A 16,102-nucleotide genomic window follows, 5' to 3' on the forward strand; every position below is an offset into this window, starting at 1 on the left:
TTGTATAAAGCTGTAAGACTCTGCGTTGTTATATATGCATAATTCTTTGTTGAATTTATATATGTCTTATTTGTTTCTGTCTCAGTATACATTTGTAGCTTTCCCCCAGTAGCTTAATAACACCACTTGCACCTCCAAGATTGAGTTATCTCAATGATAATGGTGTGAAACCATGATTATATTTTGGTCATTGACTGACGAGGAAAATTTAGCTACAAATATTGCTTGTCTATATTCCCAGTTCGTTAAGTGTTTCCTGTTCGCTCTGCTTTCGTCTAACTTTTTCTCCTTGGATTCTGTATTTTCAATCATTGATATATATATTTATATAGTGGTGCATGGCTCAGTGGTTTGCACGGTGGGCCTAAAATCGTGAGATAGTGAGTTCGATTTTGGACCAGACTATATGCTTTGTTCTTGGGCAAGACACTTCATTTCACGTTGCTCCAGTTGCAACGTCACTGGTGCCAAGTTGTATTGGGCTTTGCTTTCCTTTGGATAACATTGGTGGCATGGGGAAGGAAGGTAGGTATGCATGGGTGAGAGCTGGTTTTCTATAAACAACCTTGCCTTAACATGTGCCTCAGAGGTGTAATTCCATTGGTATTCATGACCGAAGAGATCATTTAATATTTAATTCTGTACAATATCAAATTACTTTCTCCTACAGTTGTTTCCATGCCTATTTAATTCAATTTGAGGAATTACATTAAATTAACTTCAATTTTCATATCAAATATCGTTAGTTAAGTATTCCTTCAGGAGAAGAAAGGGGCTACACTTAATGTGTTGGTTTCATCATTTTCGGTTTTAATTACATAAAAAACTTGTACCCATATCCATCAATGCGAAACTAGCGTCTTTTGGTTTTTCACTGATACACTGGATGAAACAGGCGGACTTCGATATTGACATCCCTCTAGGAGGATTTCATATTTTTGATTTAACTGAATATATATGTGTGTGTGTGTGTGTGTGTGTGCGTGTGTGTGTGTATTATATATGTATGTATGTATTTATGTTTGTATGAATAAATGTTAAGTAGTTCATCACTGTCCGACGAGGAAAAAATATCAGTGTTCTCAGTGATGAGAACGCATTTGACTTCGCTGTCCAAACTGAAAGCACACAGGTACCTACATATGTCACAGCGATAGTTTGTTAACTGGATTGTTTCGAATGCAGCACACTGACACATGTTTCCCTCAGCATCGAGACACTGTCGCTACTCTTTTTCAAAGGTAGCTGTTTCTCGTGAGGTGAGAGACCTCCATGCTGATTAGTCTGCCAAGAATATTCGAGTTTACCTGGTCTAAGATTACTTTTCAGAGTGTTTTCCTTCCTCAGCTTAGGTCTTCCTTGTTTGAATGAGCTCTGTGTGAGCCCACCGTAGAACAGCTGTCCGGCTATACGATTGTCCGCCATTTTGATGATATGACCAGCCCAATGTAACTGAGCCTTGAGAAACATTGACTCAATACTTGTTGAACAACCTCCGTCCACTACCACTTGTCAGTGAATACCTATGATCCTACGCACTACCCAAGTGTGAAATTGTTCCAGGTGTTTGATGTGCCGACAGTGTGGGATTCATGCTTGACATCCATAGAGTAGTGTAGAAACGATTAGTCGTGTAGATCTTCAGCTTTGTCGATAATCTTATGCCTTTCTGCTGGAGGATTTCAATTTCAGTCTTCCAAGTGTTTAGCTGGCTTTGTGGATTCTGGATAATATTTTGCTGTCCAATGATCCATCGGCTGATATTGTGTTGCTAGGATACCTGAAACCTTCCCCACACTTAAGTTAGACTCCCTTACTGGTGATGTTTGACTGGGGACGAATTGTGTCCGGAGCTGCTTGGACTAAGAACTCCGGTTTCCCAAGGCTGGTGGTCAGCCCAAAGAGTTTTTATGCTTCTGCAAAGCGATCAACAATGGTTTACATGTGATTTTCTCTGTGTGCCTTAAGGATAGACTCATCTACAAATAGAGCTTCAGTTAAAAGTTTTTCCACTGTTTGGTTCGAGCAGAGATTCGGCGGAGGTCAAAACCAGAAGTGTCTGAGCGGTATTTGGTGCGTATACTCAGATCAAGGTCTTTTTTTGCGTAATGTAGGATCTGTGTGAAGAACAAATTGAACGAGATAAGGCGAGTACACAACCCTATTTCACGTCATCGGAAATGTTGTAAGAGTTGGGGCAGTCACCATTGCGAAGAACTTGACCGGTCATATTGACATGAAAGTCTTATCAATATCGTGAACTTGGGCTGCTCGCACAAAGTTCTCTGCTGACTGTCTCGAAAGGTTTGGTCAAGTCTATGAACACGGAAGAGCAACACGCACACACACACTCACTCACACACACATACACACACTCACTCACACACACACACACACACACATTATATATATATATATATATATATATATATATATATATATATATATATACATATATATGTGTGTGTGTGTGTATACATCACCTACACATGCACATGTATATTTATAAACACCTATGCATGCACATACATACATATGCATATGTGTGGCAGTGTGAATGTTAGTGCGCACCCGTATGTTTGTTTACATAGTTTAGATCGATGAAATCAGTAAAACAATATTATCTTTTGCTTTAAAAATGTTATAACGGCTTGTATCAGAAAGGGAAAATATGGAAAATAGACTAAAACGAGAAAAAAAAAAAATGAATATATGAACTTTGCCATCTATATATAATTGTGCTTGTTCGCTGGTTTGTTGGACTTAAATTAGATAGAGAGGTACAGGTGGAGTGAATGAGAGTTGGGGAAAGAGTGAAAGATGGGGCGGATGGATTGAGAAAGAGAGTAGAGAAGAAAGAAGAGGGGAAGAAGTAACGAAAGATGTATAGTATCAATACACTAAGGCAAAATGCGTCACGCGGGTAGCTGAAGAGCAATAGAAAAAGATGGTGAGAGAAAAGAGGGAGAGAGAAAGAGGGTGAATGGAAAATGATGGAGAACGTTAGGCTGGTAAAGGAATAGCTTATATGTGGCTAAAATTAAGCTGAAGAGAAAGGTAAAGAGGAAAGGATATAACTTGGATACAATACTTAGCAGACGTTGATGCTCTGGTGGCGAGCTTAAAGAAAAGCAGACAGAAATTGACAAGGGAGGTAGTTATTTTGAGACAGAGAGATTGAGATAGAGAGAGAGGGAGAGGGAGACATAAAAAGAAAGAATGAGATAGGGAGATAAGCAGAGAATGTTTGTATAGTCAGAACAGAGATACACCGACAGCAACAAAAAGTAGATATAGACAAACAACCGAAATGAAATAGCTTTGTTACTGAAAACTATAGTGATGATGATGATGGTGGTGGTGGTGGTATGTTGATAGTGAAAAGTATTGTTTTTATTGAACTAATTTGTTATAGTGCCTATCGCTTAACGCATGTGCCTAAGTGTTATTATTTATCGTCTGCACGCTTGAAAATTAACATTTGTTTATGAGGGTTAATTTAGCCTAAAGTATAAATTCACAAAAAAAGATGGTTGCAAGTTGCTTGAGAAAGGATAGGCAGATATAGAGCATGGATTAGAGTGGAGCAGTGAGAAGGTATAATACAAAGAGAAAAAAGACAACATCGGCCGAGACGTGAGGAAATTATTGTAGACGAATGACTAATATATTTAAAGAAAGCAACACTTAAGAAAACTACAAAATTTAAAACATCTATTCTTTCTGAATAATTTTCATTTCGTGGAATTAACTTGGGATCTCTTCAGTTTGGTTCAGACATTTTTTAATTGTTTGCTTTATAACTAAACAGTCTGAAACTTCGTATACTCGTGTACGCTGAACACGGTTTACATTAAATATTTTTGACAAAATTTCGTATTTTAGAAGTTATTTCGTGCTAAAGTCGTCGTATTTGGGTAGTTTTAACCAATCGATGTCGTGTATTCAGCTGAAGAAACCTACTGCTGTTTATAATAGTAACTGAAGCGCAACAACTTCCGGGTCATCTCTACTCCACATGTGATTGAAAATACATTTAGTATAGATGATCCAGAAATTATTGCTCTTAAATTACTATCGCAAAAATTAATAGGTTTCTGCAGCTGAATACACGTCCTTGATTGATTAAAATTACTCAAATACGACAACTTTAACACGAAATAACTTCTAAAATATGAAAGTTTGCCAAAACTGTTGAAAGTAAACCATGTTCAGGATGAGAAATCACACTAGTACACGAAGTTTCAAACTGTTTAGTTAAAAATAATAATTTTAAATCTGTCAGCCAAACTAAAAAGATCTTTAACTTGGGTCCCACTAGTTATATTAACTTTGCTTTATTTTGTGATATTACATATTGTTAAATTTCAACAGATTTCCTTATATATCTATGACCCTCAGTCTTTTACAAGGTTACTGCAATAGATATCTCATGCAGTTTTTTATACCTAACACCTTCACCCTAATTTTCAGCTGCTACTGTTGCTAGGTGAGGAAACGATGAGTTCAACAAGTACAAACATCTGCTTGTTTTTTTCTTCAGGTATGGGTGTGTATGTGTTTGTTTACATCTTGTATATCATTCTAATTTTTTTACTGCCTTGTGTCTAAAGCCTTTTAGGAAATAAAATATGGGCAGGAAGTGATTCCAAGGGAGGAATAATGTCTCGGGAGAACAGATGTTATTGTTAATGTGGGCTCTAGTGTAATGGACACAGAAGATGTGTGTATCAATGGTATCCAAGTAAGGTGACAAGAGACCAACCACCTCTTAGGAGCAAAGGCTATTTTAGTAGTGGTAGAAAAGACAAAGAGAGGACACAGCACATCTATGGATCAGAATTTGGTGTATATTAGTAATTGACTTCATGCCAGTCAGTTGAGTAACCTTTTTCTAGATGTTGTCTTATGATACCTGTATGTGTAGCAGCAGCACCAGCCTAGATGTAGAATCACTATTCCACTATGCACCCCATTTTCTTCATTTACTTCTGACGGTAAAATACTTCTTGTATTCCTTTCAGTTTATTTAAAATTAATCATCATTTTATTTAACTAAATTAAAATATGTTTACTTCCGTGTGTGGATTTATGTATCTGTATCTCTGGATATTTGTATCTTTCATTGGAGTTGTTCTTTCACTTGATTTTTTATTCTCCTTTTTCTACCTTCCCCATCACAACTTTACTTCAGTTGTTCATTTGGTTTCTATTTGTCTTTGATAGAAACGTTGGAGATGCAGAGATGCCATATCCCTGTAATGCATTTGGTGAAGTAAAGTTTGTAGAAGATGGTTGGAATACTGCAAAGGTAATTGTTTTAATGTTTTTTTTAAAATTTTTATTGTTAACATTATCAGTAGAAATTTTATTGAATAATTAGTTCATGAATTTGCCAAAGAATTTCAATTGCAGCAAAATTTTACATGCATTTTTTTAATGTTTACATACCTTTTCATTTCCTGGTACAGTTGGCTTTTATTTTACATATTGGTGTGTATGGATGGATAGCAGTACACTTACCACTTAATGATTCTGAAAAGAAAGAAGCATAAAAGTGCCATCGTTAAAGGTTAAAATATGTGAAAATATGCATGAAAGAACATGGACTCAACAGAGGGACTAGTAATTCTAGATGGCAGTAGTATCATAGATAAAACACTGAAGAATATAAAAGCAGGAGAAACTCCATGAACCATTAGGAATGACTGCTATAATGTTTAAAATATCTGGCAGTGTGGGATATGGCTTAGTTACTTATATAGTCAATCAGATTATACAGGAAAGGGGTCTGCCCAGTGACTGGCATTACAGCATTACAACCGACTGTCACAAGGGCAAAGGAGATATTTGAGAAAGATAGAAGTATCAAATTGCTGGACAAGGGCATGAAAGTTATGGGAACAACTACAGCTCAGATAATTAGAGAAAAAGTTACACTAGATGAGATGTTGTTTGGTTTTGTGCAAGGGATAAGTACTAGAGAAGTTTTTTTTTTCTTTTTTAGTGAAGTAACTTCAGAAGTATTTGGTTAAAAGTAATCTGCTTTACTGAACGTTCATTGACCTGCAGAAAACCTTTGACAAAGATCCTTATTCTGTGATCTGGTGGTTACAGAGGGAGGTAGCAGCAGACGAATGGTTTGTGATAGCCACACAAACCCTAAATAAAATGACCGTTAGAAATTCCATGCAGTGTCCTCAGTGCACAGTATAGATACACAGTAGTTGCATAGTATTACGGACAGTTTAATAGAGAAAGTAACCTTTATATGCAGCTGATGCACAAGCAAAAAATTCTAAATGTACATAGGAAATAGATTTTCTGAAATGCCCAGGATGATCCCTAGACAGATAAGATAGTTTTTCTTACATAGCAGTGGAGAATGTTGTTCGGAAATTATAACTACTAGTATAAAAATGGGCTGGAGAAATTTGAAGGAGCTTTTACCTTTGTTGGTAGCAAAATATTTCTCTCATAATGAAAAACTGATAGCATGATGATTATGTACGAACAACAGTGCTACATGGTAATGAGATGTGAACTCTAAACACAGTGGATGTGCGAAGATGTATAAAATCTGTGTATATGAACAATAATGTACAAGCGCGTTGAGAAAAAAGTGAGCACAAAAGGAATTGATATTTTGTTCAAGAGAAAGACTGTACTGATACGTTCATGGATGCTTATGGGTGAGGTTAGCTGTATAATGAAATACTGATTACTTAAAATGGGTGGGACTTGTAGAAGAGGGAGATCGGGGTTGACATTACATGAAATAGTGAAGGCTGATCTTAGAACTTAAAATTTCACAGAGATGACACAGTAAGAGGACACCTGACCAAATGCAGTGCTTGATAAGGCCACCCATCTTAGCTAAATAAAGGTTCTAGAATCATAAAGTCTATATATACTCTACCACTCCCTCACTTAATTTCTTCATAAAACTTTCACCCCTTCATTTTCTTATCACTGCTCTCTCCATCACTTTCCTAACTGCAATATTTTGCTGCTATATTTAATTAGCGAAAATAACTACATATATCATCAACTCTTTTGTGATATCAGTTATCTTTCTTACTACCAAAAACTGCTTCATTTTATATCCATGCTTCGTTCTTAACATTGTCCCTCTCCACTCTTAGTTTACACTGAGTACCCCCACACAAATTATCTTTCCTTTTCCCTCTCCACTGAACAAACTTCCCATATAATCAACTTCCCTCCAAACTACATCTTTCACTCCACTTACTCGCTTGAAACACACCTACCCATACATCCTCAACATTTTTCTCATCCCTCTCCTCCCTTTTGTATTATAATTATGGTATGGGGATAATAAATAATAATGGAACACCCATCTCATATATTGTAACGTAGGAAGTCCAACGTCAAGAGATCGGCGAAATCGGTCAGATAGCCATGTCTTACCTGTCTAACTCTACTGCTATAACCGAGTGGATGTTATAACAGTGCGACGTTGGATTACAACAGTGGTGACAAGGAATTAACAAACTCGCGAGGATTAAACAAACTCATGATGAGTTACGAAATTCACAAAAGATTTTTGTGCGAATTTTGCGGTATACAAAATCGTAAAATTATGGAAGACTTGTTGGTCGGTTTGCTCGAGTTGCAAAAAACAGTAACAACAACTGCAAGAACAACAGCAATTACTATTACGGCAACAACCACTGCAAGAACAACAGTTACTATTACAGCAACAAATGCTTCAATTAATGAATAGCAAGTATTCCAAAAATACTGAAAAGATGTTCTCGCTAGATTATGTTGCAAACTCAATAACGGAATTTAAATATGAACCAGACGAAGTTACCTTCAAGGCGTGCTATAGAAGATACGGACAAATCTTCAATAAAGGGTGCAAAGATTGGGACGACGATATGAAAATGGGTTTAATCCTAAGAAAATTGGCAGCAGAACATAAACAAGATGTTGTCGAAAGAAAATGGTAATGGGACCAAGAAGAAATTCGTAAATGTGAAAATTGAAAATATCAGTGTAAAATGCAGTAGGTACTGGAAGTGATATTACCATTGTGAATGAAGAAACTTGGAAGTATATCGGTAAGCCAAAATTAAGTAAATCTACACAGTGTTACGAGTAAAAAATTGTATTTTGAAGGTGAATTTGTGTGTAATGTGATATTTTGTGACAAAATGAAGAGAGCAAAACTGTGAGTTTTTAAAAAATTAATAATTTTGCTCGGAACAGAGTGGATGAAACTGTTCAAATTGTGGAATATGCCCATAAGTGTTTTGTTTGAGAATATAGTTGGTTTAGATGAAGGTTTGAATACGGCTGAGGGATTGAAACGAAAAATAAAACAATCATTCCAGATGTTTTCTCGGATGAACTGGACTGATGCACGAGAACGAAGGCAAAAATTGTAGTAAAACAAATACAACACTTCTATTTAAGCCAAAACGTAATGTACCGTTCGTGGTGCTAGAACAGGTAAATATGGAACTTGAAAACTTAAAAGCCTAGGAATAATCGAGAAGACGGATCACTCCGATTGGGCAGCACCTACGGTCTACATAAGAAAGAAAAATTATAAGTTATGTGTTCGTGCAGATTTTTCAATAGTGTTAAATGATTTCTTACGCTCACATAACTACACCGTACCGAGGCTTGAGGAAGCGTTCGCAAAAATGAATGGAGAGAAAGTCTTCTCAAAATTAAACATCTCGGAGTCATGCATACAAATCCAAGTAGAAGATAAAGAATCACACTTATTAGCCATTAATACACACCGTGGCATATTTAAGCGGCTTTCATTCGGTGTAAAAGTAGTTCCTTCCATATTTCAACATGTAATGGATACAATTCTGGCGGACAGTGATTTTACTATCGCTAAAGATATCCTAATAAAAAGCGCATCATAAAAACAACATGTAGAACACGTAAATAGAGTATTCGAAAAGCTAAGAGAATACAGTTTTTAGCTAAGAGAAGAAAAATTCCAGTTCTTTCAGAAAAAATTAAGTACTTAGGCCAGATAATAGATAAAAACGGACAGAAACCAAACCCATCCAGAGCAACTGTGATAAAAAAAAAATATGCCCACGCCGAATAATGTAATTATGCTACAAGCATTTTGGGGATAAGTAAATTACTACCAAATTTATATTCCCAATATGCACAGTTTAAGGGACCCATAAAATGATCTGTTAAAGAAAAATGCAAAATGGTATGAATAATTTCGGCCGCACTGAAAGCCCATTGGAAAAGGAGGAAAAGAAGAAAGAAAGAGAGAGAGAGAGAGAGGGAAGGGACAAGAATTGCAAGGAGGCAGGTAAGTGCGCTAAAATCATAACGGGATCTTTTTGGTTTGACGGGCAACACTTGTTTTCTTAAAGAAACACTTTCAAACTTGGGATACTGGTAGAATGTGTCATATAAAACATCTTTTTCTCTTAGCCTTCTTAACAAAAATTAGTTCTTAATAAGTTATTTCATGTTAAAGTTGTCGTATTTCTGTAATTTCAACCAATCACTGACGTCTATTCAGCTGAATACAGTTAGTGCTCTGTTTATAAACAATAATTTTTACCGGTGTCAAGAGTGTTCTCCCTGTTTAATTATATCATTATTCCCTAGCAAGGATTTAAGGTTTTAGGATTAGAGTTAGGGTTAGGGGGTTAGGGTTAGGGTTATGGTTAGGGTTATGGTTATGGTTAGGGTTAGGGTTATGGTTAGGGTTATGGTTATGAGTTTTGGGGTTAGGGTTACGGTTATGAGTGAGGTTATGGCAAAAATAATCATAACTCTAACCGTAATCCTAAAAGTAACCCTAACTCTAAAACCCGAACCCTAACCCTAAAACTAGTACAAACACACGAACGATCTCATAATTAAGAGTAACACGGGTAGTTGTTGTTGACACACAACAGCACTAATTTTATTCAAGGGAAAAGATCCCATGACACCGTTGTTTACATTCTACGGCATTAATTGTTTTCACCTCAATAGACGTCAGTGATTGGTTGAAATTACCGAAATACGACAACATTTTACATGAAATAACTTCGAATACAAATTTTTTTATCTGTTCTATAATACAAAATATACAAGTATACGAAGTTTGAAAGTGTTTCGGTACCAAAAATACTACATAAAACATTAATGAAAAATGTTGCCCGTTAAACCAAAAAGATCCTCATAACGCAGGACCGAATTTATGTAAACAACTCAAGATTTTACTGAGATGAACTAGCATAGCTGAAGATATGGAAATTTATAAAAATTTTGGGAGTAGCGTCGGCAAGTTGGGACTATCATATCTAAGATATCGAAGTTTATAAACAACATTTCACAATATTAAGAGGCTATAGTATTCTAGCTATAAAAACCTCAAAGTATTTACGATCTAGGAATTTATCTATGATAAATCTCATTGTACTTAAAATATCTATAAATATCTCACAGTTTTATTAAACATAGAGAGTACTAGAAAAGGCTTACACATTTTTGGGTGGAGCTGCCAAATTACCATGTCATCGTGTGAATGATTTCAGTAGTACTAAGAAACCATTGGAAGAGGAAGGAGAGAGAGAAGGGGGAACGGAGATGAAGAAGAAGGAGGCAGGTAATCACGCTAACATCCAAGCGTGGGGGTGAATTAAGTAGCATAGCTAAGATAAGGAAATTTATGAAATTTTTTGAGTTTAACGTCGGCAAGTAGTGTTAGCAATTTGGGATTATCATAGCTAAGATATCAACGTTTAAACAAATTTCACACGTTTAAGAAGCTATACTATTCTATCTATAAACACACTATCATATTTACGATGAAGGAATTTATCTGTGGCAAATCACATTGTACTTAAAGTACCTCTAAACATCACTAAATTTTCCCAACTATAAGTAGAGATATGGCTTACACATTTTTTTGGATAGGCTGTTAAATGACCGTGTCAACCTATGAATGATATCAGTAGCACTGATATCGTTGGAAGAGGGGGAAAAGAGAATGAGAGATAGAGATAGAGAGAGATGGGGTAGAGGGAATCGAAGTGCAAGGACACAGGTAAGCGAGCTAAAATTACAGCGCAGGAGCGATTTATGTAAAGGACTAGATTTCTTTGGGAGGAACCAGCATACCTAACATATAGAAATGTATGAAATTTTTGAGTTGCGCCGGCAAGTGGAGACTACTATAGTTAAGATATTGAAACTTATAAACAGCATTTCCTAGTTTTAAGAAGCTATAGTGTTTTATCTATAAAGGGAGAAAGAGAGAGAAAATATTGCAAACAATGAATGAGATAAACGTGGAATGAAAAAATCGTATAAATAAAAGCACGTTAAAAGCTATCTTGTACCGAATATTTAAATTTGTGAACTTCGTCAATATTTCTTTCAGTAATTTATCGTAGTTTACAAATAGCGATTTAAAACTTGAAATGAAAACATTAAAATTAGAGAAGGACAGACTTTGCCGTTTTTACGTCCATACCGGAAGTTGACATTGAGAAACCTTTTTTAAAGAAGTGAATCTAATAATATATAAAATCAAGCAATATATTTTATTTTTAATTAAAAAATCAAATGAAAAGCCTATAATTTGTCCGAGGTGGAATTATTTATGCATCACAAGTATGGAAGCAATTGGTGAAGTGGTTTTAGCGTGAAAAGTGAATACACACACTTCTCTATTTTATATATTATTAGATAGATATTAGATTAGATTAGATTCACTTCTTTAAAAAAGGTTTCTCAATGTTAACTTCCGGTATGGACGTAAAAACGGCAAAGTTTGTCCTCTAATTTTAATGTTTTCATTTCAAGTTTTGAATTGCTATTTGTAAACAGCTATGATAAATTACTGAAAGAAATATTTACTAACATTATTTACATTATTTACATTTGACGGATATTCGTCCTCATCTTGTTTGTTGTTAACACAACGTTTCGGCTGATATACCCTCCAGCCTTCGTCAGGTGTCTTGGGGAAATTTCGAACCTGGGTTCTCATTCCTATCGATGTTACTATTATTATTATTGTTGTTGTTATTATATTATTATTATTATTACTATCATTAATCGAACTCGGAACCTTGGGGTTAGTAGCCCGCGCTCTTAACCACTACGCCATATGCCCGTGGGCAATTATGGGGTGAATTTTAAGGCTTATAAATCTATTATATTTCTATCCTTCCTCAATACCGGTTCCCATATTCTATTCATATCTGCACTCGGTCTGCTTAGGAGGTTGTTGTGTCCTAGCATATGTGCTGCTTCTTTTAGTTTTCGTATTTTCCAGTGTTGTTCCCTGTCTATTATTTTAACTTCATCCCACAGGGGGAGGTGGTTTCCATTTTTCCATACATGATCAGCTATACCCGATTTATCGATATCTCCTCGTGTCACAGCTTTGCGATGTTCTTCTACTCTTATTTTGAGGGGGCGACATGTTTCGCCTTTGTATAACCTACCACAGCTGCATGGGATGGAGTACACGCAGTTTTTGGTCATATTCTCTTCTGTTGGTGGTTTTACCCGAAGGAGATATTTGCGAAGTGTTGTATTGCTCTTGAATACTGCCCTGATGTCATATGGGCCGCATATCTTTTGTATCTTTTCGGAGAGGCCTTTCGGACAGACTGTAGACAGTTTATTGGTTTCATCCTCTCTTTTCTTCATAATTGGAGTAGATAGTATGTTCTTGGGGTAGTTGTTTCTTAATAGATTGTTACTGAGCTTGATCATTTCCTCGTGGTGGGTATCACGATCGCTACTTATATTCTTTTCTCGGTGTTTTACGCACTGAGTAATTCCTCTCTTTACACTGTATGGATGGTGGGAATTGAAGTTAAGGTATCGTCCAGTGAAGGTTGGCTTGCGATATACGGATGTCCTGAATCCAAACAAGATGAGGACGAATATCCGTCAAATGTAAATAATGTAAATAATTCCTCATCTCTTAAATATAGAACTGTAATATTTACTAAGTTCACAAATTTAAATATTCGGTACAAGAGAGCTTTTAACGTGCTTTTATTTATACGATTTTTTCATTCCACGTTTATCTCATTCATTGTTTGCAATATTTTCTCTCTCTTTCTCCCCCTTCTCTCTCTCTCACACACACACATACTTCAGGTTTGATTTCTTTATTACACAAATATCACGTTAAAATTTTGCAATTCAACATGGAGCATTCAATACATATGGGCATTATTTTGCTGGAACTCGCACACTTCGTTAATTTACGTAAAGAATTTTACTTATTTTCTTTTCACGCCGTGTTTATCTCTGCATTTGTAGTCAGTTACACACGCACACGTGTATTTTTGTATTACGTTTGTATGCATTTATGTATGAGTGTGTGTGTGTAGGGGGTAAAGGGGTCTGTTGTCATGTATACGTACATATATAAATACGTATACATACATATTTTTTGTATATATGTGTGTGTGAGAGAGAGAGAAAGAGAGTGATATTTAAGTAGCTCTCTCTCTCGCACACACACGCGCACACATTCATATAAGAAAGATGTATGTCTATTTATTTATGTATGTACATATACATGACGACACTCCTTCACTCGCTCTCTCTCTCTCTCTCTCTCTCTCTCTCTCTCTCTCTCTCTCTCTCTCTCTCTCACACACACACACACGTCCATTTCATCTGATATTTGATACTGTTTGTATATGTATCTGTGTGTGTTTCTGCTCGCGTGCGTGCGGTGTCCCACAATCGTCAGAAAATGCAGAAGAATTTGCTTTCTTGCTGCTCCTGGTGACAGAGGTAAAACATTTGTAACATTGCTTCTCTCCAAGGTAAGACAACAAAAAAGAATTGCGGTTGTTGCTGTACTATTGTCTGTTTTTTCTACCACTATTCTCCCAGGAGGACGAACAACAAAGATTCAGGTTCACCAGAAGTGTTGTGCCAATGCCACCTTATCATTTGGGATGAATGCACCATGTCACATAGAGTTTCAATGGAAGCTCTTAGTAAGACCTTAGAGGACATCAGATGAACAAGAACTGATGAAATAAAAGCATGCTTTAAGTCTTCGCACCTATGGAATAAAGTACTGAAATTCTCCTTCAATACTAGCATGCGAGCTTCATTACATGAGGACCAATGTGCAAAACAGTTTTCAACCTGGATCCTCCAATTAGGAAATGGGAAAGTACCAATTGATGGGAAAGGTGATATCAGTTTGGCTCATATTGCTATCATGGTGAATTTCCCAGCTGAATTGAAGAACAGGGTGTTTCCAGACTTAAGTAATAATTATAATTCACATAAATGGTTGTGTGAAAAGCAATTCTTGCTCCAAAAACATGAGACAGTAGCTAGGATTAATCATGAATTAATGAATAAGATTCCAACAGTCATTAATAAGTTCAAAACAGTTGATTCAGTCCTTGATGAAAATCGAGCTGTCCATTACCCAACAGAGTTCTTTAATTCTCTTGAGCTTCCTGGAATTCCCCCACAAAACTTTTCTGAATGTAAGAGTCTCAATAATGCTTCTAAGAAATTGAGATCCTCTTAAATTATGCAATGGGATAAGGTTGACTGTAAAGACATTATCACCTAGTATGACAGAAGCTACCATCATTACTGAATGTGCCTCTGGGTAAGACGTATTCATTCCAAGAATTCCAATCAAGCCAACAGACATCCCATTTAAGTTCAAACGAACACAATTCCCAGTGCGACTTTGCATTGCAATGTCTATTAATAAAGCTCAAGGCCAGTCTTTGAAATCTACTGGATTACTTTTCTCATGGTCAAACTTATGTTGGTTGCTCCAGAGTAGGTAGTTTGCAAGACATATTTTTCTATGCTCCAAACCAGAAAACAAAGAATGTTGCTTACCCAGACGTTCTTACATAATTTCCCTCAACGTAAGTTGTAGAAATTATCTCCTTTCATAAAAATCATAAAAGTGGAAATTTTGTATTTTCGTCTATAATAATAATAATAATTATTATTATTGTTATTGTTGTTGTTGTTATTATTATTACCATTGCTTCTAATGCTGGAAATGTACTACGGTGTCAGCTGTTCACTACCAGTGAACTAAGGTAGCACCTCTTATTTTTCGAGCACCTTCCGGAGTATTTGAGTGGTTCCAAGCAGTGCTGTTTTCTGCAAGTGCTCCACCCTTATTGCAGCCCCCATTTATTCCACGCACTTCTCGAGATTTTTGCTCACTATTCGAAGGGCACCGATAATTATTGGTACTATTGCTACCTTTTTCATCGGCCACAACAGTTTAACTTACCAAGCTAACCTATCATATCTCTCGACTTTTCTTTCTTCCTTAACGTATACTTTGTTGCCAGTATAGTTTGTTTTCTTTCTCAATTAAGACTATGTCTGGCTTCCCATTCTCTATCTCATGGCCGCACTGAATCATAAAATCCCATAGGATCTTTGAATTTTTATTTTCACTGGTGCATTCGGGTTTGTGGTCGTACCAGTTCTTTACTTTGTCAAGTCCATGCTTGTTGCAAAGTGTCCAATGGACAAGCCTGGCTATATTGTCGTGGCGTCTCTTATATTCTTTCTGGGCTAGTGGCTTACATTGACTGGTAATATGCCATACGTTTTCACCTTTTTGTCCACAGATTCTGCACTTATCGTTTTCTGATGTGTTGTCTATTCTGTATTTTATGTAGTTTGTTCTTAGTGTTTGATCTTGGAGAGCGCAGATTAGAGGCTCCGTTCTCGGTTTTAAATCACTTTTAGTCATCCACAGCCATCTTTTTTCTCTGTCTGTCTTATCTTCAACTTCTCTATGAAATTGATCATACATTCTTTTCTTTACCCACCTATTTTCAGTTTCATTCGTTTTCAATTTCTCGCATAGTGCTTTATTTTTGCAATCTTTCATAATTCACAACCCTGACCTTCTTACTTCTAATAATAGGGGTTGTGTGGAATTTTTTACATAACATGCTATTTTGTTTTCTTCTGCCCTAATGCTTTGTTCGCATCCAATAAGTCCTGTTCCCCCTCTTTTTCGTGGTACGTACAGTTTATTTGTGTCACTCTTTGGGTAGAGTGTCCCATATCTAGTTAGACACTTCCCTGTCTTTGTCTAAGCTGTTTA

The 16,102-nt window shown here is 36.2% G+C and overlaps 1 protein-coding gene and 1 long non-coding RNA gene across 10 annotated transcripts in view; one reads left to right on the plus strand and one right to left on the minus strand.

The window, feature by feature from the left end:
- The window catches only part of LOC106871768 (uncharacterized), a 1,221,261-nt gene that overhangs the window by 591,382 nt on the left and 613,777 nt on the right, over positions 1-16,102 (plus strand). For all 8 annotated transcript variants that reach the window (XR_016244689.1, XR_016244690.1, XM_089364843.1 and 5 more), the window contains exon 42: positions 5,227-5,311. Coding sequence is in view for 6 of the 8 variants with exons in the window: in XM_089364843.1 (XP_089220969.1) it covers positions 5,227-5,311 (85 nt within the window). In the remaining 2 variants the exon portion in view is untranslated. The remainder of the gene's footprint in view (positions 1-5,226; positions 5,312-16,102) is intronic.
- On the minus strand, positions 1,982-8,188 carry LOC149132317 (uncharacterized). Of its 2 annotated transcripts, none has more exons than XR_016244692.1 (3): positions 8,056-8,188; positions 5,452-5,535; positions 1,982-2,117 (listed from the first exon to the last, which is right to left on the minus strand). It is a non-coding gene; the product is annotated as an uncharacterized LOC149132317 (long non-coding RNA). The 2 variants fall into 2 exon arrangements; XR_016244693.1 differs by lacking the exon at positions 8,056-8,188 and adding an exon at positions 6,451-6,590.

This window comes from Octopus bimaculoides, chromosome 16, assembly GCF_046866305.1.
Source record: "Octopus bimaculoides isolate indiv1 chromosome 16, ASM4686630v1, whole genome shotgun sequence".
NCBI lineage: Eukaryota > Metazoa > Mollusca > Cephalopoda > Octopoda > Octopodidae > Octopus > Octopus bimaculoides.